Below are 22,193 nucleotides of genomic sequence, written 5' to 3'. Positions count from 1 at the left end.
GCCCACCACGCATCTGGCCTTGACTCACACGCAGGGATCCGTGGGCAGAAAGACAACGAAAGCCATTTTTCATGCAAGAGGAGCTGGACATCAGGAGAGATCAGAGCCCCTTTGTGTGACAAGCCAAACTGCTGGAGCGAGAAAGTGTCTCGGGCCAGAGCTCAGATGCGAGCCGGGGACAGCGAGCTCGCCCAGGGGACCGGGGCCGTCAATGCGCACTTGTTAGCGGGGCTCTGCAGAGCGGGGGCCGGAAGCGCTGGCGGGCCGGCCTCCCCCACCGCCGTGTGGAAGTGATGAGCTGGTGACACGGCCTTGGCCGCACGGCCCGGCCCCTGGAAGGCAGCCTGGGTGTCCTGAGGTGTCCTCGGCGGGTCTTGAGGGGCTCCCGTGTTCTGTTCTCTGCCCGCGGCTGGGGGCATGGGCGAGGGGCGAAGGGGGGGGCGTGGGAATCAAGAGACAAACAGGGCTTTGCTCCGGCTCTGGCTCTGGGCGCCCCCTTCCCTGTCCTTGCGTGCAGCACAGTCTCTGTTAGCGGACAGGAGTGAGGACCAGGCAGGGGAGCGTCCCATTCCAGCCTATCTTGGTGGACTCCCACCGGCAGGTCTGCACAGCCCCACTCTGCGGAGAAACCGACTGAGCGACAACCAGTGACGACCCCAGCGCCAGGGGGAGGCAGGGCCTGGGTTCAAACCCTGCCTCCTGTCCCAGGCGCCAATCACAAGAAACCCTGTGGGCATTTCCCACAGACCCCTGCTGCCAACCACATGGGATGTGTCTCCTTGGGGTTCGGGGAGGAGCCCCCCAAAGCCAGACGTGCTCTGCTCTGATGCTCCCACGACACCTGGCACAGTTCTAGACCAGCAGGCACAGCCCAGCAAGGCCTGGCTGCGCCCAGCAGGCTCCTATCACTGCTCGCTGGTGATGGTTTTCAGAAACACTGCTCCCCACAGCAGCCTCCGGCCCTGCAGGTGTGCAGTGGGGGTGACTGCTGGAGGAAAGGAGAGGTGACATCGGGTGTGTCCGCCCACCCCCACTCCTCCCAGTGCCAACCCTGTCCCATCCTTCTGACCAAAGGCTTTTCAGGATCTGCACCCCTCCCCCCCAGCTACACACTCTGCAGCGCCAGGTGCAAAACATGGGGCTCTCATTCAGCAATGACAGAGGGCTTCAAGGTGGCGGCGGCAGAGCATGGCCGGGAGCACGGGGCGTTTCCCGGGTGCCGCAGGCCTGTCGGGGACTGCCAGTCATTTGACACCCTCTGCACACGCCCTGGTGCCGGGGGCTGGGTTTCTCTCGATCGGTGCTGATGGCAAATTCTCACCTTTCCCCTTGCCCAAGAACCACAGGCATGGCATTTCTGGATCCCCGCGGTGGCGCCAGCATTGCGGCTACAACCTCCAGCAACCAAAAGCCTTCGGCCTGCCCTCCTAGCCAGACTTGTGGATTAGAAAATGGGGCTGCCACTGTGCCACGCATCCCCGGGGCACCAGAGGCCACAAGCACAGTGTGGCATCCCATCCCTGGGTGGGGGTGTCTGTAGCCGGCGGCAGGACCCACACGGAGGCCCCCAGCTCCGTGCACCCCTCCCCCTCACTGCCAGGCCACTGCTCCTTGGTTCTGTGTCTTGAGAAACAGCTCTGCCAGCCGGTTCCCCAGGCTGAGCTCTGGACACCTTCCTGGTCCCGCACACCCCGCTGTCCGCCCAGCCTCCCAGAGTCCTGGGAATCCATCTGTTTCTCCAACAGCTCTGGGCTCCCCACGGCCCTGCCTCAGCCCAGACCCTCGGGGACAATCGCAGCTTCCCGGAGGATCTCCGGCTGCCAGCCATCGGCCCCAAGGGAGGAGCCTCGGCGTAGGAGCGCCTCCATGGCTGCCCGCTGCGTTTAGGATCAAGTCACCTCTCAAGCTTGGCAGGCAGGCCCCCTGGGACCGGCCCAGCTCCTGTCTCCAGCATTGTCGTCAGCAGCTGCCCGGGTACCCTGGCCTTGCCCAAACTGACAGAGGGCTCTCCCTGCCACAGCGACACCGTGTGCCAGGTGTCATCCTCAGGGCTTCGCGGGCACAACCGGAATAGGCTTTGTGACACCTGCACGAGGTATGTATGGACAGGTGGCTATCGTCATGTCCCCATCTTGCAGATGGGAACACTGAGGCTCAGAGACGCAATGGAACCTGCCCAAGGTCACAGAGCAAGTGCAGAGAAGATCAGGATTCAGATGCAGTTCTGACTCCCCCAGCCCAGCAGCCATCCCGCAGGTTTGGTTCAGCTGTCACCGGGGAGGCGTCACCAAGCCACATCAGAGACTCAGTCTATCGTTATCCCGAATGGGATGTGATCTCATGGAAGGGTGCTGAGCTGGGGAATGATGGGATCTGGCTGATACACTTTTCAAAGTTTTATTTATTTATTTGAAATATTTATTTGAAAGGCAGTTGGAGGTCTTCCATCCACTGGCTCACTCCCTGGATGCTCACAATGCCCAGGGCTGAGCCAGGCCGAAGCCAGCAACCCAAGTACCTGCTGCCTCCCGGGGTGCGCGTTAGCAGGAAGCTGGAATTGGACGCAGAGCCAGGACTTGACCCCAGGCACTCCGACATGGGATGCGGTGTCTTAACTGCTGTGCCAAGCACCTGGCCCTGACGGATACGTCACGGTCTCGCTGGCTGTGTGTGGAGAGAACAGGGAGACCTGGGCGGGAGAGCGGTGGGGCAGCAGAGGTGGAGGGAAGGCCGGGCTGTGCAGGCGCTGGAGAGGCACCCGCAGGACCGTCACAAGGGAGAGGCTGCGTCCCGTCTCTGCAGCCGCCGGCCCTGTGCTGAGGACCAGGGCCACTGCCGGCTGGGTGAACCAGAGGCTGCTCCCACTGTGCAGCGAGACCCAGCCGTCTGCACAGTGGGTCCCACCTGCACGGCTCCCACTCACCAGCCGCCTCCCACCGAGGTGAAGAGGGAAGAGAAGCCAAAGGCAACCGTGCTTCCAGACAGTGAGTCTGAAGTTGCTGTCCCCTGGGCGGTGCCTTGGAGAGAGCACGGCCACTGTGCCCCTCCCAGGCCTTTCCCAGACACCCTTGCACCTGCATCATCGGGGTTGGGGGCGGGGGGTACAGGAGAAGAGGGAGGCGGGGAGGAAAGAGAACCACGGAGGGAGGGGAGGGCAGCAGGATGACAGCCTAGCAAACCCAGGCTCTGGGAGGGGAGGGGCAGACGGCACTGTTCACCCGGTGATTGGCAGAGGCGGGCCTCTGAATCCTGTGCCAGTGGACTCCACACCCGGCCCCGCCCCCTACCCCAGGCCTCATCCCTTGCACTGCACTGCTCCGGGTCCAGCCTCGGGCCCTTGGCAGGCGCTCGGCCAGCATCGCTGGGTGAATGGGTGGACCGCCCCCCGGCACGTGCTGTCTTTCTGTCACTGGGGACCACGCCATCGGCTCCTGCCCCTGTGGCTCCTGGGCGGTCTCCAGCTCACTCTCAGCCCCTAGGGCAAACTCACGGGCGAGGACACAGCCTGGGGGCGGCCCATGCACTTCCCTGGGGCGAGACCGATTTCAATCCCTACTTGAGAGTCCCGCATCGGAGTGTACAACTCCTGGAAGGCTGCAGAGCAGCTCTGCCTCTGTCTCTGCCAGGTGAGGAAGCAGCACCGTGGGACCCCACTGCCTCCAGGCCTGGGGCTGGGGAGCCAACCTGAGGCCTGGCTCAGCTTGGCTGCAAACTTGGGGCAGCTTCTTCCAGGAAGACCTCCAGGGCTCAGAACACTGGGGATTGGGCAGAAGCGACGCTGCCTTTTGCACATCTGTAGGGGCCAGGTGCAGCCACCGTCCACTTTGCAAGTGTTTTCTCATACAACACCTGGACGGGGGGATCGCTGATGCCACAAGGCCCCCGTTCTACAATGGGGGACCCAGGGTTCAGAGAGGCGGCCAGCAGCCCGGTCCGGGTGCAAACTCATGTCTGCGTGACTTCGGGGCTGTCTCCAATGCTGCAGCTTCCACCGGGGCTGGGCCAGGGAGGAAAGGCTGGGCCCCTCGCCTGTGTCCCTGGGGCCAGGGCAGGTGAGCCAGGGAGACTGATGCTTTGGGTTTTCTCCAGGCTCTGTCTGGAGCTGGGCTCAAGTTAAGAAGCTCTCCTGGGCCTGTCCACGCTTAATCAGCATTGCAAGGGCCCTCGGCTCTGCGGGCCTTGGCAGCAGAACCGGTGGGGTTGCATGTGCTACCTGCAGAGATCTGGCTTGAGGCCTGCAACACTCAGAGGTGTGTGTGTGTGTGTGTGTGTGTGTGTGTGTGTGAGAGAGAGAGAGAGAGAGAGATGGGGGTGGGCCGGGGAGCAGCAGCTCCAGCTAAAACCCAGGACCCTTACCAGGGATGCCCCCTGTGGCGGGCCACAGAACTGCTTGAGAGGCCCAAGCTGGGGTTGGGCTGGCTTGCAGGGTGGAGAGAAACCTGGGCAGGGTTGGAGATGGGGATGGAGTGGTCCTGTTGTTTCAGGGCAGCAAAAGTAGTCAGAGGGCTCTTCCAACCCCAGCGCATCCACCCCTCTCCGTCTTTCGGACTCCAGCCCCGCGGCTCCCTGTGGCTCTGGACCTCGGCCCCTGGCTCAGCCGCGAACCAGGCAAGTAGGGGCAGCAGGAGAGTGAGGGCCAGGGCCAGACGTGGCGAAGTGAGAGGTCACACTCTGTGCTGTCTGCAGCCAGCAGAGGCCCGAGGCCTGGGGACAGCGAGGGGCGGGGCTGTGCGCTTTGCAACACCCCTGGAGCTGTACCAGGAGGATCCTCGCTGTGTGCCGTGGGATGGCAGCCAAGCCCCTCATCCGGTCCACCTCATCGCACACCCGCACCCAGGAGCCTCCCAGAATGCAGGGGCCAGGGCCCCTCCAAGAGGGACCCTGACAAGCACTCTGGGGAGCACCTGTGCTACATGTGTGTGCTGAACACTTTCCATCTGCTGCCTCATTGACCCATTTTCCAGACATGGAAACAACTCAGAGAGGTTAACTCACTTACCCAAAGCTGCACAGCTGCCCGGCAAGCCCAGGATTTGAATTCAAGGCGTTCTGCCCCCAGACTTGGCCTCTTTCACCTCCCCCTCCCCCACTGCCTTTGCAACAGTGATAATCCTCTGAAACAGGAGAGACAGGTGACATTTCTTCCAGAGCTCTCTATCCAGAGGAGCTGGGCTTCCTTTATGAAATACTCCCCTTCTGGCTGGTGCTGTGGTGTAGCAGGCTAAGCCTCTGCCAGTGGCGCAGGCATCCCATCCGGGCGCCAGTTCAAGTCCCGGCTGCTCCTCTCTTGATCCAGCTCTCTGCTAAGGCCTGGAAAAGCAGTGGAAGATGGCCCAAGTGCTTGGGCCCCTGCATCCATGTGGGAGACCCAGAAGAAGCTCCTGGGGGTCCTGGCTTTGGATTGGCTCAGCTCCAGCCATTGCAGCCATTTGGAGAGTGAACCAGCAGATGGAAGACCTCTCTCTCTGTCTCTCCCTCTCTCTATCTGTAGCTCTACCTCTCAAATAAATAAATTAAAAAATCTTAAAAGACAACAAAGAAATACTCCCCTTTTGTTGTATGCACAGTGTGACACTTCTCTCGGGTCATGTTCCACTCTTTGCCGTGGCCCCCAGGAAGCTCAGAGGCAGACATGCAGCCTGCCCCAGCAGCCGCGTCATGTGCAGGAACAAGACTCAGCCATCAACTTGTTTTCCTACCTCCGTGCTTCCATCCATCCCAATCTCTCCCCTCTTCTACAATTCAGCTCATTATCCCTCCCTCCCTTTCTGTTTTTGTTAGAGAAGGAAGAACCAAACACAGTAAAATCGTGTGATGTCATTTTCCCAGTTCTGAAAAGATCTCCATGGGAAAAAAAGGACACACAAGGAAACAGTGATCCAGTGATCCGGTGCCAAGTCACGATCCACAGCTCGGAAAAAGGAGTTTCAGGCAGCACTTCCCACAGGGTCCCAGGGGACAGGAGCAAGGTCCTTGGAGGGGCTGGGGGCGGACCAGGCCCTGCCAGCTCCCTCTCTGGGGGTTGGAGATGGAGTGTCCCGGGAGGGTGAGCCAGGCACACACAACAGGAGAAGGTCCTAGCCCAGGGCGCGGCTGCCGCCTGTCCGAGTATGTGCAGCTGAGCCATGGAGCCACGGCTCCCCCGGTCCCTCTGCCTCTCCTGCTGGGACCCTATGCCCTGCTCTGCTGCCATGTCTTAGGGGAGGCTGTGCTGGGGACTGAGCCCAAGCCAGGAAGCCCCCATACCCACCTCCGCTCCTGGCTCTACCTTGCGGAAGTCACGCTGCCTCTCGGCTCTGTCAGGGCTGGACTTCATGAGCAGGTCTCAGCCCCGTGTGGACCACGGTGGATGTCGCAGGCAGGGCAAGCACTACTAGGAATGGGGGCCAGGCACCCAGAGAAGGCCCAGGTCACCCCACTATCGGGGTCGCTCCCATACACTTGTCTGCAGCAAAGCAGAAATGAACAGGTTCCTATCAGGCATTGGGAGGTGAGCCTGCCCCTGCCGCCCCCTGGCCCTGCCAGTGTGAGCAGCGCTTATCCTAGGCCATTGGCTCCATGGGATGGGGGTGGGATGGGGGAGGGGGCGGGGAGGATACACAGCAAAGGCCACCCAGGACGCCCCCTGCTCACCCCCAGACTCCGAACATCGGCAGTGGCCAAGCCGCAAACGCCTGCCCTGTGGTGCGGGGTGGTTGACAATTGACCTAGAACCCTAGGAGCAGCTGTGAGTGACGGCGGAGCTCCTGGGCTGTGCTCTGCAGAACCTTCTGGAACTACCTCTGCCTGCAAGGTGTCAAAGACTGGAGCCCCCTAGAGACAAACCCTTGGATGTGCCCATAAGTGCACCTTCTCTCTGTCCCCACGGGGATTCAGCGACCCAGCCCGGCCAGCTCTGGCTACCAGTCTGGGGGTCACCTTTCACCCTCTCACTCCCTCCTCCTCCTCCTGGTCCCTCCTGATGGGCTCTCTGCCCTCTGGCCCCTCCTCCCCCCTCCACAAGCAGCTAGAGATCTAAAAGCAAGCACCAGACGCCTTCAGCACGCCCTCCCCAGCCATGATCCTGTGTAAAAGCGAGCGGCACTTGAACCCCCGAGCCTGGGGAGCCACAGCCCCACCCCGACCGCCTCCTCCCTCCCCAGGTTCCTCCTTGCCTCTCCCTGCTCCCGGAAGGCCTTGTCCCAGTCCTTTCCACGGCTCAGCGTTTGGCTTAAACACGACAGCCCCCACAGCCTCTCCCACCCACGCCCCGCTTTGCTTTCTTCTTCCCACGACTGGCCCTGGCAGGTGCCATCACCCCACGGGTGCTGTCCCAGGAGCGCAGGCCCCTGTCTGTCTTGTCTATAGTGGGGACCATAGCCTGCAGGTCTGACCCTGACCAGAGCTCAGGGAGCGGGTGCTGCAGGCAGCCACGCAGGCAGGCAGGTGACTTAACAGCCTGTGGGCTTCAACAGGAACAAGGAAGAGGAACGCTAGGCTCTAACCCCAGGGCTCTTGCAGCCCCAGAAAACCTGTTCCTCTGGGCCACAGGGGTCCACCCTGGAAGCCTGGGGCGAGGGCTCTCTGGGGCAGCTCCACAGGAAGTCAGCGGTGGGAGGGATGTTCCTGTGCGGGTGAGCAGACAGGGGCCCGCTGGGTCCTCCTCCCATGACACCGCTGCTCCCCTTTGGCTGTGCTGTTCCCCTCTCGGAGACCCCCATGCTACTTTGTGTGTCTTGACCATGGGCTGTCCATGGAGCCTTGCACTGTGGATTTACCGTGAAGCCCTGCTGCTTTTCCTGAAGCCCCTGACACGCGAGGCTCCTCCAAAGCCAGCTTCGTGGTGGACCCATGAAGGCAGACCCCAGGCTGGGGCCCACCAGGACCTCCAGCATCTCCTCATTAAATCGCCTGGCTCCAGATAAAAGGGGCTGATGTTTCCTTTCGAGGAGAGAGGAAGGAATGACGAGCAGAGGGGAGCAGAGAAGCCACCGGGCAGAGCATCACGGGAAGGCTCCAGGTGTGCAGGTGGGGCGGCAAGGAGAACCCCACTGCTAAGGAACGGGCATCCGTGTCCCCCCCAGGCTCACACAGTGGAGCCCCCACGCCAACAATGGTTTGCAGATGGAGCCTTTGCAAGGTGTTTTGGTTTCGATGAGGCCAGGTGGGCTTCACACCCACCTAAGAGGCTAAGGAGTCAGCTCCCTGTCTCTCTCCACCTTGTGAGGACACAGCAAGAGGGTGGCCGTGTGCAGGCTACAGAGAGAGCCCTGTCCAGGACCCACACGGGCCAGCACCTCCATCTTGTACTTTCCAGCCTATGGAACCGTGAGAAGCAAATATCTGCTATTTAAGCCGCCAGTGAATCCTATTCGTTGGCGCCCGCCGCTTCCCAAATCTACGTGGTTCCCATCAAAGATTTCCCCAGCAGAGAGCCAAGCCGCTTTGTTGCACCTCAGACAGTGGAAGGCACCCAGCCCTGCCACCCACACCCAGGAGCTGGGGCTGTCTTCAGCCCCATTTTCTGCTCAGAGAATTAACACAGATCTTGGAGCGCTGCAGGCAAACGTATGCTTCCACGTGAATCCTGCCTGGAGGTCTTCTCCAACGGTGGCTGTGTTACTAACAGCACAGGGCCTGAGCGGGAGGGGACTTGGCTGGTGGCACCGGCACAGTGGACGGGGTGCGGCTGCTGTCACCCACCTGACCCCACTGGCAGTCATGGCAAGAGGAAGGCAGACACACCTAGGAGAAGGGCCCAGCCTCAGGTAGAGAGAGGCCGTGGTTTGGACGAAGCCTCTCGGAACAGTCCTGTGGCTGGAGCATGGTTCAAGGCCTAGCTCCTCAGCTGCCCTACCATTGGAGAACTCCAGGTGTGCTGGAAGAGTGAGGCGCCCCCTACCTGTGGGCACCTGGAGGCAGCCAGACCACGGTGTGTGTGTGGGGGGGGGGGGGGGGGGGAACAGGAGGAGCACATCCATGGCTGTCCCCTCCCTCCTGTCCGCCAGGGTGCAGTGCCATGATTTGCTTTCTCTGTGTGCCACAGTGTGAGTAAAGGCTGGGTTCACTGGCGGGAAGGATGTCGCCCAGGTGAGGAAGGCGGACGTCACTGGGGCAAAGTTCCAGAAGCTTCTGTGCACCTTTCCCCACTAGAGCCCAGCATGGAGCCAGCGCAGGGGCCATGGTGATGTTAACAGCGCTGCCTCCTTGCCGTGCGGACGGCGGCGATGTGGAAGGGGAGGGGCCGCAGCTGAAGTCGCCCAGACCGTGTGTTCTGAGCCCGGGACTGGGTCCCACGCAGACCTTGGCTGTGGTAGCACGGGGAGTACAGGTGGGTGTGGGGGCCTCGGTGTGCGAGGTCTTCTGCCCTGACATGGAGAACGGGCTCCACAGTGACTGTTCACATCCTACACGCGCCCAGCTCCCAGGTGCACTGGAAGGGGAAGCACATCCCCCTTCCCCGTCCCCAGCTGGGTGTCACCAAAAGTACAAAGGACAAGCTGAGGGTCGCCGGGAGCAGATGCCTGGCTGCCGTGGGGACGGCTTAGCCCCTGGAGGAAGAGAAAAACAGAGGCCAAGGCAGACTCTGAAAACAGAAGAGAAGCCAGCTTGGAGGGCCTGGGTTAGAGTCCTGACTCTGCTTCCAGTCCCAGCGTCCTGCTGTGTGCATCCTGGGAGGCAGCCAGTGATGACTCAGTTACCTGGGCTCCGGCCACCCACATGGGAGGCCTGCATGGAAATCCTGGCTCCTAGCTTTGGCCTGGCTGTCGTAGCCATTTGGGGAGTGAACCAGTGGGTAGAAATCTCTCTCCCTCCCTCCCTCCCTCTTTGCCTTTCAAATACACACACACATACACACACACAGGGAGAGAGAGGGAGAAGTGTGTTATGCAATTCGAGTGGCAGGTGTACATACCCACTTTTAAATGCCTTCAAGTTGCTGCCAGTCCAGCGTTCGACCAGGCTCCACCGGGGTAGCCAAGTACTTGGTTCTATTTTTAATGGCAACCCAGAAGCCGTTTGGGAAAGGGCAGCTGGACACAGTGGGACGAGTTTTACCAAGAGAAAGGCTCAAATCCGGTCCAGCTGCTTCCTACCTGCGAGCCTCTGGCTAGTCCTCCCACCCCTCCGAGCTTCACTCCCTCATCTGGGGATGCGGGTGAAGACAGCAGCTTCGCAGGGTGCACAGGCCTGCTGGGAGGAGGCGTGGACGAGGCAGGGGTGAGGTCAGCCCTGGTGAGCCTGGGAGCAGCCGTCTACCGCACACAGCTCTGCCAGACGGCACAGGCACCGTAAGTACACAGAGAGGGCTGGGCTCTGCTGGCCCAGCAGCGTCAGTTACGGGAAACAACCAGGAAACAGACTCCCTGCGTGCAAGCTGCCAGCAAACCCTCAGCGTCCCACCCCTGCACCCAGAGCTTTATCAGGTGGAAATAGCGCATTTTACACCCAAAAGCCAACATGGAGGTAACTCCACCCCTCAGAGCTCCCAGGGAGTGGCCTGGGGTTCTTGTGCTGTCCAGCTCTCTGTCCTGACCACTTTCGGACAGGGCAAGCATCCCAGGGCTGTCAGCCCCGACCATGTGTGTTCCTGAGATGCGCTGGCTGTCCCCAAGGCACCCACCCAGGCCAAGGGACTGCCGTGACTTTCGCCACGGCCCTGAGACCTAGCAGGATGTTCTGGCCCTTGGCTGTGACCTGGCTGGCCCTCAGGACCCCTCAGCTTTGGGACACCATGGAGCCTGCCTAATTCCTTCAGCGAGTCCCCCAGATGGCTCCCTGCGCCAGCACAGCCAGCTGCCCACATCGGCTCGGGGCTCTCTTGATGAGCAGCGAGTGCAAACGGCTCCAGGCAGCTGGCAAGATGCTTAGTGCAGCATCAATCCTAATTAGGATGAGGAATTAATAAAGGAGGCATTCGAGTCTGTCCGTGCAAGCTGGGCTTGCCAGCGTCGAGGAGTCCGTTCCAATTTCCGCTGGGAAACTGGAAGAGGCAGGGGCCTCACGCGAGCCTTGCGTTGGGGGGGGTGGTGGTGACCGTGGGGTGTCTCACGTGCCATGCAGGCAGGACCCGGAGGAGCCCGTGAGACCTAAGACGGGGGCAGGTGCTGAGCTCAGGTGCTGTGGCAGGTAGTGCCATGGGCACATTGTCCAGACGACAGGAGCGGGTAGGTGTTCATGATCTGAGCCACTACACGGAAACACCACTTCTGCAAAGACAAGAGCCGGTTGCGACTGGGACCCCATGCCTTTGTGCAGCTGCCTCTCCCCAACTGCTGATGGCACGGTTTTGTTACCTGAGGGCTCTATTTAGCCCTGGCTAAAGAGCAGCTCAGCCTCATCTGGGCGTGGAGACCGGGACAGAGGCGGGCAGCCAAAGGCTGGTGAGGGGGAAAGGGGGCAAGTTCAACGTCACCCGTCGCCCCGCAGCCCCAGCCTCACAAAGTCTCGCCCGCGGGTGTGTTTCTAGGAGCCGGCGCTGGAGCAAGGGTTGTAGCTGCAGTGAGGCGGGCGGGGTGGACGGGGAACCGGTCCAGCCGAGGGCTGAGTCCACACCCAGGGAAGGGCACGGGGAAGCAGGACAGTCTCCAGAGATGGTCCCGAAACAGCAAAGCAGCGCTCCCGCAGCTCCTCGACCCACGCCCGCCGCGGGCGTCCACACCTGCCCGGGGCCACACTGCCCCTGCACAGCCACCTGTTAGCACAAGTTCCGCAGCTGGGCGTGGGGGCGCCCAGGAGGCGACCGAGCCGAGCGCGCTTCGGAATCGGAGCCCCTCCCGCGACGGGGCCATTCCCAGCGCCCGGGGAGACCCCATCCGGCCCCCATCCCCAATGCCTTCCACCCTCAGCACACCCGCTAGGGGGCCTCCTCGCGCGCCTGGGGGGTCGCCGCACCCTGCCCGGGCGACCACGCCCCTCACAGGCCATTCCCGGCGCGCGATGGCCCCTGCGCACCCCCGTCTCCCACGGAGGTCCCTGCCCCGGAGCCGCGACCCCGAGCTCGCGGCCTCCCCTGGGGGGGGGGGGGACACTCAGTGTCGAGCCCTACACCTCCGCACCGCGCAGGGAGGAGAGGGGCTGGGGACTCCGCGCAGGGAGAGGAGGCGGGCGCCGGACAGGGGCATCGGACAGGGGCTCGTTACCCCGCCCCCACCCTCGGCCCGGGCCCAGAGCGCGCGCCGAGCGGTCCCGGCTGCTCCCCGCCCCCGGCCGGCCCCGCCCCAGGATGGCCAGTTCCCATAGCAATGGCACAGACACCGGTTGCCAAGCAACCCCTCCCCCTCCCTCTCCCCTCCTCGGTCGTGCGCTCCCCCCACCCCCAGCCTCCTCCCGCCCCCACGCCAGCCTCCACCTCCCCCGGGGGTGCTGGCGCGGCCCCTGGGGACCGCTCGGGTCGCGGGCTGCGCGCGCGCGCGGGCGCGCGCGAGTTTTCCGTGTGTTTCATTGTGGCCGTGCGCGAGGGGGTGTGCGCGTGCGAGCCGAGAGTTTGCGGGATCGGTGTGTCCGGCAGGTCCCCGGCAGGAAGGGACCCCAGCTGGTGCACAGCCGGCCGCGAGGGGACCCGCCCGCCCGCTCCGGGTCCTTTGTGTCTCGCGCGGAACCGGCGCCGCGCCCACCCATCCCCCGGCCCGCGCCCGGGCAGTGCACGCGCGCGTGTGTGCCCGTGTGTGCGCGCGTGTGTGCGGTGTGTGCGGTGTGTGCGCGCGGGGGGAGGGGTCCGGTACCTTCGATGCAGCACACCCGCCACAGCCCCGAGTGGGTGAGGTCGCCGCGCGCGCGGCGGGGCGGGGGCCCGTCGTCCATGGTCAGGTTGGTACCGTTGCAGATGTGCGCGCTGGAGTAGAGCCAGTAGTCGGTGCCGATGGCGATGGCCATGAGTGAGAAGGCGGCGAAGGCTCCGGCCGTGGTCAGCAGCATCTGCAGCCCGCGGTCGCATCGCACCATGGTGGGCGCCTCATAGTCCGCCGCCCGCCGGCCCGGCCCGCCGCGCCCTCCTCCCTCCGCGCGCCGCTCCGGGGGGCGCCGGGGCCGGGGGGCCGAGGGCCGGGGGGCGGCGCCGCGCTGAGCGCTCCGACCCCGCGCCCCGGGGCGTGTGCCTGCGCTCCGGCCGCGCCGGGGCTCAAACTCCGAGGCGCGGCGGCGAGTGCGGGCTGCGCGGGCCGCCGGGCGGGCTGGCGGCGGTGGCCGGGGGCTCCTCCCTCTCGGCCCGCCCTCCCGGCTCGGCCCGCGCCTCCGCCCGCGCCCTCCGCGCCTCCGCCGCCGCCGCCGCGCTCCGGGCCCGCGCCCCGCTCCTCTCGGCGCCGCCCCTCGCGCCTCGGCCCCCGCCCGGCGCCCCTCTCCTCTCCCTCCCCGTGCTCGCGCGCGCTCTCCGCCTCTCCCGGGGTTCATTCACAGCGTTGGAGCGGAGGAAGCGGAGGGGCGGCTTCCCCCGGAGGAAGGCGCGTCCCCAGCCGCCTCTCGCCCGAGCTCGGCTTAGGCGGGCGGCCCCCCGGGGGGCCCTTCGTGTGTGCGGAGCGGTGCGTGTGTGTGTGCGTGTGTGCGCGCGCGGATCCGTCCTTTGCCCTTGTTCATACCTGTGCCTCTACCGGATCCTGACGGTGCACGCCTGGGTGAGGGGCGAGTGCTGAGGTCAGGCTTCCGTGAGCCCCGGGTGTGGGTCATAGCTGCCAGACCTCGCGGGCCCAGCCAGGCCTCGGCCACCCCTTCTCCGAACCGGGTGGCTCCAGCTGCCCCAGCTGCCTTAGCACACGCTGTGGGGACCCAGACTTTGGGGTTGAGAGCGAAGGGAGGCGTCAGCCGTCGCTCTCCTTTGGGGAGCGCATAGGATCCGCACATCACAGTGCCCGTGGTGGGGTACCCTGCGGTCCAGCCCTGTGAGATCCGAAGCCTCTGGGCCGTGGCCGTTTCCCCCTCCCCCCCTCAGCTCCTCAGCACTTTCTGCTTTTTGCCTCTCCCTCTGCCCTGCTCCCTCCCCTCGCTTTCATTGCCAGTCTGCCCCAAGCCCTGCAGGCTTCCCTGCCTTGCCTTGGCTGGCTGCTGGACCCATCCCAGCCTGGACACAGGCCCTCTCCCTGGGAGCTGGTGCGGGTCGCTCTTCTCAGATCCAGGAGGCCTCTGAGCCGTGCCCGCTGTTCCATTCCCTCGCCCCTGCCTGTTCCGGTGACCTCGGCCGCTGGGAAGCTGGACGGAACCTAGGGGAAGTTGACAGAGGTCTGCAGGAACTGCTTTCCCCCCTGCGAGATGAAGCTTAAATGGCACTGCCTTTGTGGCATTTTGCTGGCTCCCAATTCCCAGAGGAGATCAGTTACCCCACGCAGGCATCCCTGCCCTCTCTCCCACGAGGTTGGGAGTCTTTGCCATGCCTGGCGTGTGTGATAGGTGCTTACCACGTAGCGCTTGCTGGGTGAGGAGTGGTTCTCGGTCTGATTGAGCGGTGGAGGTTGGAGCCCATAAACAGAGGGGCACAAACAGCACGAGGCCATACAGCTCCAGGACCAGACTGGCTGCGTGCAGGAGCAGTTGTGGGCCTGTTCTGCCTTCTGATGTCTCAGCAGACAAGGATTGTTGCCATTTTCATTTTTAGCCACCTGCAGCTCGGTCCAGGGCTCTGCACACAGCAGGTGCCGACGTGTGTCTGCATGGAGCAGGAAGTGTGCTATGGCTCCCCCTGCCTCAGAGCAGGGCTGCCCACCTCTGTCCCTAATGCCTACAGAGACCATGGCTATGTTCTGTGCTCAGAAGCTGTGAAAAAAGATGAATCTCAACCTTTGCTTTTCTTTGAGGAGCAAATCCTCATTTCAAATGAAATTTTCTGTGGAAGCCCACCATAAATAGACCGGATCTCCCACCAGTTAGCCCTGGAGGTAAGAGCTGGCAATGCTATGGTTGAGTGGGAACTCGGAGGACTGAGGTCCATTTGTGCCAATGCTCAGAGCCCCCAGGGCACCTCTGTGGGCCTCATGGAACGTGTCAGAACCACAGTCCTGAGCCAGCTCCCCCGTTCAGAACATCCCCTCCCCCGTGCTGCAGTGGGGGGAGCCAATGAGAATGAGTTGAGTGCATCTGATCTGCAGGTGGCAGTGGGAGCAGTAGCTTCTGCCGGTTTTGTTTAGATGGAGGCGGGGAGAGGACACATGGGTGGGGACGGTGCTCTAAGCAAGCAATCCTCACCTACCTCTGATGGAACAGAAGTCACCATTCATCAGAGCCGATGGCACCTGCCCTAATCTCTACTCTCAGAAGAGCAACTGGAGTCAGTGAGAGATCCCTGGACCAGGAGCCAAGCGTCACCATCCCGTGGCTCCACACTGACCAGCACAGGGTGATCTGAGCAGCCACAGCTGCCTGGGAGAAGCACACCTCTCTGGTCCCCCTTTCAGAGTCATTTTCGGGGTCAAAAATAGGGCCTTGCACATTGCGAACACTCAGCAACCATTGGTGGAGTGAGCAGCAATTTTTTTTTTTTTTTTTTTTTTTTTGCTTTTGCTGGAGACTGTGTGTGACACACACGGAGAGATGTTTATTCTATTCTCTGTTAAACATCACCATCAGCCCCTTCCAGCATCCCGGGAGTCCCAGGAGGTATGGAGACCTGCTCAGGGTCTCTCACCTGGGAGGTGGAGAGGTCAGACCCTAGCTCAGGTCCAGGTGACTTCAAGCCCACTAAACAGTCCCTTTGCTCCGCTGTGCTGTTTTCCTTACCTGTTAAGAGGAGAGGGCCAGGACCCCACAGGGCATTGAGAGTCTGTCTGTCTGTCTGTCTGAGGGTACCCAGCTGGCAGCCGAGCTTGGTCCTGAGGTGGTGAGGGTGTAGACTGTGAAGTCAAGTAAGGACTTGACCGCCGGCAACAGGAGCTGGAGCGAACTCAAGACTGTCTGAGCCCATTCATCATGCCTGGGTGAGCACCATTTAAATCAGGAAATTTCCGCTCAGCGGATTAGAGAACTCTAAATGGCAGTATTTCACTGGTGCCTGAGGTCCCCGGAGCCTCTCCCCCATGACTCCCCCAGGTCTGACAGTGGAGGCTGTGGGCTCTCCAGGGCGACTGGACACCTGGCGTCCCCTCCCCCACCTCTGGTATAAATTTGGTGGTGGGGAGGGAGCAAGAAACCAGGAGCACATCTGCCCCTGGGCACCGCAAAGGTGGGATGCAGGCCAGTCAGTGCGAGGGGGGGTTCTGAGTGATTACCTCACGTCCTCTCTCGGCTTTGACTGTGAAGACAGAGCCTTAATGGGCTCAGAACCCTGGATAATCTCAGGTTCAGGGTGAAGCGGGCGGCGGCTGCAGGAGAGAAACGCAGTAGCAGGCTGCCTGAGCCATGTTACGTGCACTACGGTCCAGGTAGGCTGCACCTGCTGCGAGGCGTGGGGCTGCAGGGAGAGGCCTTCCTTCAGTCAGGGCCACCCTCGTGCGACTACGTGGCCCCCCACGCTGTTACTAAAAGCTTTGATTTTTCCCCTTTGTCCTGCAGAAATAATGAGCTCTGTGCGGCACCTGTGAGGTCTCTTTTCCATGTCCAAAGCAATCAGTTCTGGTGATTTTGGAAGGCTCTGGGGTGGGGGGCAGAGGGAGGAGTTGGGGTGACATCTCGGGTGAGCAGACACAAAAGGTGATTTTGAGGTTCTCTAGGCAAGGTTGCGGTGAGTCTCGGGAAGTTCCGGGGCTTTTCTTGGAGGGGAGGCTCAGCTGCAACCCCTCTGGGCTGTTCAAGGTCCCACCCAAACATCCTGGGATCCAGACACCACAACCCGCCTCCATCAGATCATGCACAGGGCAAGGATGACTTTTCCTTTTTCTTTTTAAAGATTTGTTTTTCTTGCAATACAGAGTTAGAGAGACAGAGAGAAAGAGACAGAGAAAGAGAGAGAGAGAGAGAGAGAGAGTCTTCCATCCACTGTTTCACTCCCCAAACGGCCACAACAGCCAGAGCTGAGCTGATCTGAAGCCAGGAGCCAGGAGCTTCTTCCAGGTCTCCCCATGGGTGCAGGGTCTGAGGACTTGGGCCATCTTCTGCTGCTTTCCCAGGCCATAGCAGAGAGCTGGATCAGAAGAGGAGCAGCCGGGACTTGAACTGACGCCCGTATGGGATGCTGGCGCCACAGTCCAGGGCTTTCACGTGCTGCACCACAGCACAGGCCCAATTTTTCCTTTTTCTTTCACTATTCCAGTAAATTCCTTTGAGGGCCAGCACAGATCAGAAAACGCTACTTGGCTTTTTGTATTCAAGTGTATTCCATTTCATTTGCTTATTGCCACAGCCCATGCAAGGGGATGCAAGCTGGGTACACAGCCGCCTTTTGTCGGCTCTGCCGCAGCAAACAGTGGTGCACCCCCGAGTGGCACCAGGAGGAGCCCCTGGAAGTGCAGATGAGAGGGAAGCAGTGTTTCGGGCGCCAGGCACTCTGCGTGCCTCATTTCAGTTCATCAGGACAGCAGCCGTAGAAGGCAGATGCCTTTACCCCCATTTTGTAGATGATGAACTTGAACTTGCAGCTATGCAGCCAGTGATTAATGTGAACCCAGCTCTGTCTGGAGCACAGCTGGGCTCTGTCAGCTGCTGCACTGCACCCAACCCTGCGGAGGGGGCAGAGGCCACCCTGCCCACGCTCTTCCTCCTCCATTCCTCGTTCCTCCTTTACAGATTTATCCAGATGCAATCAAGTTCAAATGACTGTCAAAGGCGCATGGGGGTGGAGAGGTTAGGAAAAGGCTGTACCTTGCAAGCTAGCAGGGGTGGAGCAGGTGGGGGGTGAGCTGGGCTGATGGCAGATGCTAGAAGCCACTGGCCTTAGAAGCCCCTCGTCCCCAACCTTCTCCTCTTCCCTCCTGGCTCCTGCCCTGAGCGCCTGCCCTGGTGCTGGCCAGAGCAGAGGGTGGAGGAGCAGCCTCAGGTGTGCTGTGTGGCTCCCTCGAAGCAGCTCTGGCCAATGGCTGCCACCTTCTCCTGAGTATTTTCCCGTGGCTGCTCATGGAGGAAGGAGAGCCCAGCGCCTCGCTGTCAGTGTTAAAACAGGGAACAGCACAGTGACCTGGGAGTGAAGTCCGTGTGGGTTTATTCAAGACCTGCATGTTTGCAAGCCGCCTCACTTCGGGGATTGCCCTGGGCGGCCGTGCTGGGCGGGCTCCCCGGCTAGAACTTGTTCCCCAGCCAGCCCCGCTGATGGGCGTATTGATATTACTGGCCTGGCTTGGCCGAAGCTTCCGGCCCAGCACGCTCGAGAGTTCGCCCGGTTATTCTGAGAACAGTCTTTTCAAAGCACTCTCCAGGACAAACAGGCCGCGAGGTTCCTTTGTCCTCAGCCAGCCTCTGAAACCGAGCTGGCTCTCAGAGGCTGGACTAGGAGGTCGGAACAGGGCTGTGCTCAGCACCTGAGACCTTTGATGGCGGGCAGGGAGGGGCCGTGGGGGAAGGTGGTCAGTAACGGCACATGCTTCCACTCCTGGGCGCATTTGTGCTTCTACGAAAAGCACAGCCTTCATTTCCTAAAATATCACAGCCTTGTGCGGGAGCTGCAGGAAAAGGCAGTGTTGCACGCACAACTTTGCAGCTACGTGCCTGGCTGCCCAGTGACAGCTCTGCTTTGGGAACCCCACCTTCCTTCTGATCCCCCGCCCCCCCGCCCCCTGCCCCCCACCACGGCTCGCAGCTGCTCCTGGACCTCTTGCAGCTGTGTCTTCCCCCTGCCCCCATAGGGCGAGAGGGTTTGCCGTCCACTGCCGATGTCTTTCTGGATCACGGACATCCATTGGTTTGCCTTCTGCCTCCTCTGTTGGCTGTTCCTGCACACTCGATCCCCGAAGAGCCCTGGGCCTGCTGCTTTTCTTTCCAGTGGCTGTGGACGAGGTGGAAGGGAAAAGTTATCGCATGCAGGCTGACCTGGGTTTCCAGTCCTACTCTGCTGTTTGCAGCTGCGTGGCCTTGGATGGACTAGGAGCTGCAGTTCCCTGGGCCCCGGCAAGATGGGAAAGCAGGCACCTGCCTCCTGGGGTTTGTGGTGCAAATTACGGAAGCCTCAGAAAAAAGCATTGACCCCAAAATGCTACCAGCGGTGTTGACTGAGCACTTCACAGGTGCCAGGCTGCAGGCTGAATGCCTCGCCACACACACGCACTCGCTCGGTTATGTCCAGTGTTCTCGGAGATAGACTCAATTATTGCTTTCGTTTTACCAAAGAGGTCTCAAAGGCACGGAGAAGGCAGATTGCTTGCCAAGGGCTGGCTGATTTGGAGCCTCGGCAGCCTGACTCAAGGACCTGCGCTTCTATTTTTGATTTAAATCTGCACTAAGGGATGACGCTGTGGCACAGTAGCTTAATCCTTCGCTTGTGGCACCAGCATCCCATATGGGCGCTGGTTCGAGTCCCGGCTGCTCCTCTTCAGATCCAGCTCTCTGCTATGTCCTGGGAAAGCAGTGGAAGATGGCCCAAGTGCTTGGGCTCCTGCACCTGTGTGGGAGACCTGGAAGAAGCTCCTGGCTTCAGATTGGTTCAGCTCCAGCCGTTGCGGCCATCTGGGGAGTGAACCAGTGATGGAAGACTTTTTTTCTGTCTCTCCCTCTCACTGTTCTGTAACTCTATCTCTAAAATAAATAAATAAAATATTTTTAGGAATTCTGCACTAAATAAATGGTAGCTTTTATTATCTTGCCTGCCAGTACTACCTAAAAGCAAGAAATAAGTTGTTCTGTGTCTTCATCGACCAGCAGCCAGACTTCCTCAGGCTCGAGCACTCATTCTGATGTACACCCACCCAGTGATCCAGTCCAGAAAATTTGATTTTCCTCAGTGGAAGCCCCCTGATTGGTTCATCTTGTTCCCAGGAACCTAGGAGGTGCACCTGCTGGGGAAAAAAGACATTATTAAAATCATTGCTGTCGGTTGCCGAAACTCTGAATTCTTCTCCCATCCAGAGAGCTGCAGCACCGCGAGGTACCAGAGGAGAGCTGAGGCTATCAGGTGGCATCATGGTGCCTGGCCAGGGGTGGGGGGTGGGGATCGGTTGTGACACTTGGAGCAGATAATGCGTGAAGTGTCTGCTACAGGACCCAGCACGTCGGTGCCGGGCTGACCCAGGTAAGGCGATCTGGCGTCAGCAGGTGTCACCAGTAGACGCACATAACAGGAAATGAGGAAAATATTGATTGTACGCGGGAACGGTGTCCCCAGGACATTGGGCGCCTGGTCAGGTGGTCGGCAGTCACTGGCATCTTCGTGGGTGTGAGTGCCCAGAAGCACCTGCCCCCTGGCATGGTCTCTGAGTGTCTCAGGGCCTCCTCCGTTCTGCTCTGGCCCGAGGCGGCACCAGGCAGGGCAAATTCTCAGACACTGGCACCTGGCTCCGCTCTAGGCTGGATCTGGTAACAGGCTACCTCCAGGTGGACAGAGGGTGGGGGAAGAATGGGTTGTCCGAGGGGGTGTTTTGCACGCTCTGGAGCCTCAAAATGCAAGGATGATTGTCCTTGGCTGGTGCTGCCTGGGCATGGATGCAGGTGTAGGGATACACCTGCAAGGTGCGCTCTCGGACTGGATTGCCCTCCTGTAGCCTCTGTCCCCAGAGGGCGGCCCTGAGGCAGTTCTGCCGGTGAGGAAGGTGGCACCTCCGCAGGCAGCAGCTCGGTGCGTTCCTGGACCCAGGAGCGCCTGCTCCCGGCTCCCCTGCTGGTGCCTCTGCACATCCAAAGTCGGCATCTCTTGTCCCAGAAGATGGGGTCATGATGAAACTGCTCTAATTTGTTGTCCCCATTTTAGAGATGATGCAACTGAGGCTTCGAGAGGGCAAGTGACCTATTCCAGGTCACAGCTAGTACATCAGGGAGCTCGAGTTCTCGTCTAGGACTCCAGGGAGCGCATTCTCCCGGAGCTCGATGGTCTTCAATCCTGGGTGCTCCCGACAGGGGCTTTGGAGGTTTTAGATGTTCTGACCACTGGACAGAGCGGTCCGGGCAGCAATTCTCCATGCTCCCAAGTGATTCCGAAGGGGCCAGCCCAGGTGGGACTCCTGGGGCATGTGGCTGTGGTACCTGTGGGCCCAGGCTCTCCTAGAATGCATCTGGTTTTCTACTGACTCCGTCACAGACAGACAGAGCCTGGCTCAGTGTCCGGGCAGCTAACGGGCAATGGAGGGTGGGGGCTCCTGGCACCAGCTTGGCTGACGGTACCCGCCTGCGAGTGTAGGGGTGGGCAGCTGGTGTGATCTGGGAGACTCCACCAGGCATGCTTTGCACACTCCTTGCAATTTTTCTGTCTTCCCAGCATGCAGGCAGGGACACTTGGAGTCTGCTAAGTGGCCACTGCCCAGGTGCTTCCCCTGGGAGAATGGGGAGCTCCAGTATCAGAGCCGAGGGGCTCAGAGGCTGATAGGTGGACAAGGGGTGTTTGTGAGGGTTCCTGGCTCACCAGGGTCTGGGGGCCACGGGCTGTCCGGTGGCAGCTGTTGAACCCTGATTTCTCAGGAAATCCACCTCCATCCACCGAGGTAGCCTCAAGCCAGTGAGCCTGGGCCGGGGGCTCTCGGGCTGCCAGCCTGCCGCTCCTCCTCCCTCTGCCTCGGCCAATTCCCTGCAGAGCGCCCGCTGCACTTGCCAACGGAGCCAGATGCTGCTTTGGGGAAAATACCTTCTGGAGTTTGCTGTCTGCGCCCTCCCAGCCGACACCCACGGTGGAGAAGACGTGTCAGGATAAATGGGAAATCGCGTCATAAATATTTGACAAAAGGCAACAAGGAGAAGACCATGACCACCCAGCAACAACCAAAGCCACAGAGGTTAACCCCCAAGTCCCAGCCATCGGAGCATCTTTGCCATTGCCACCAGCAGAGGGAGGAGGCAGGTCGTTCATGCTCACCCATTGGCAGTGCGATCCTAGCTAGCGCACCTGCTGCAGCCGCCGCACCGGATTCTGGTGGCTGCCGGCACCTGGGGAGCCTTGACCTGCCCCGTGGGGCCCTGGGGGTGGTGGTGGGGGTGGCCAGGCCTGCCAGGGTCCGCCGATGGGAGCCGTGGAGCAAGTGCAGACGCCGCGCTGGCCGGCAGGGGAGGGCGGCTTGCCCTTTATGCATAATACATAATTGTGTCTTTAAACTCAACTGCCTGGGGACTTTTACAAGTGGAGCACAGGCTAAAGTGGCTTTTAGGGGCGCACCTGGGAGATGAGCAAAGAGGCCCCAGGGGACTGAGGCGCTAACAGGATGATGGGGCTGGTGCCCACATGACCA

At 61.2% G+C, this 22,193-nt stretch overlaps 1 protein-coding gene across 1 annotated transcript in view; it reads right to left on the bottom strand.

Moving 5' to 3' along the window:
• The window catches only part of CACNG4 (calcium voltage-gated channel auxiliary subunit gamma 4), a 46,895-nt gene extending 33,971 nt beyond the window's left edge, over positions 1–12,924 (bottom strand). The window contains exon 1 of the mRNA XM_062175020.1: positions 12,705–12,924. Coding sequence (XP_062031004.1) covers positions 12,705–12,924 — 220 coding nt within the window. The remainder of the gene's footprint in view (positions 1–12,704) is intronic.
• Between the last annotated feature and the right edge of the window lie 9,269 nt (positions 12,925–22,193).

This window comes from Lepus europaeus, chromosome 18 (genome assembly GCF_033115175.1).
Source record: "Lepus europaeus isolate LE1 chromosome 18, mLepTim1.pri, whole genome shotgun sequence".
Lineage (NCBI taxonomy): Eukaryota > Metazoa > Chordata > Mammalia > Lagomorpha > Leporidae > Lepus > Lepus europaeus.
This window is presented reverse-complemented; position numbering and strand designations above follow the sequence as displayed.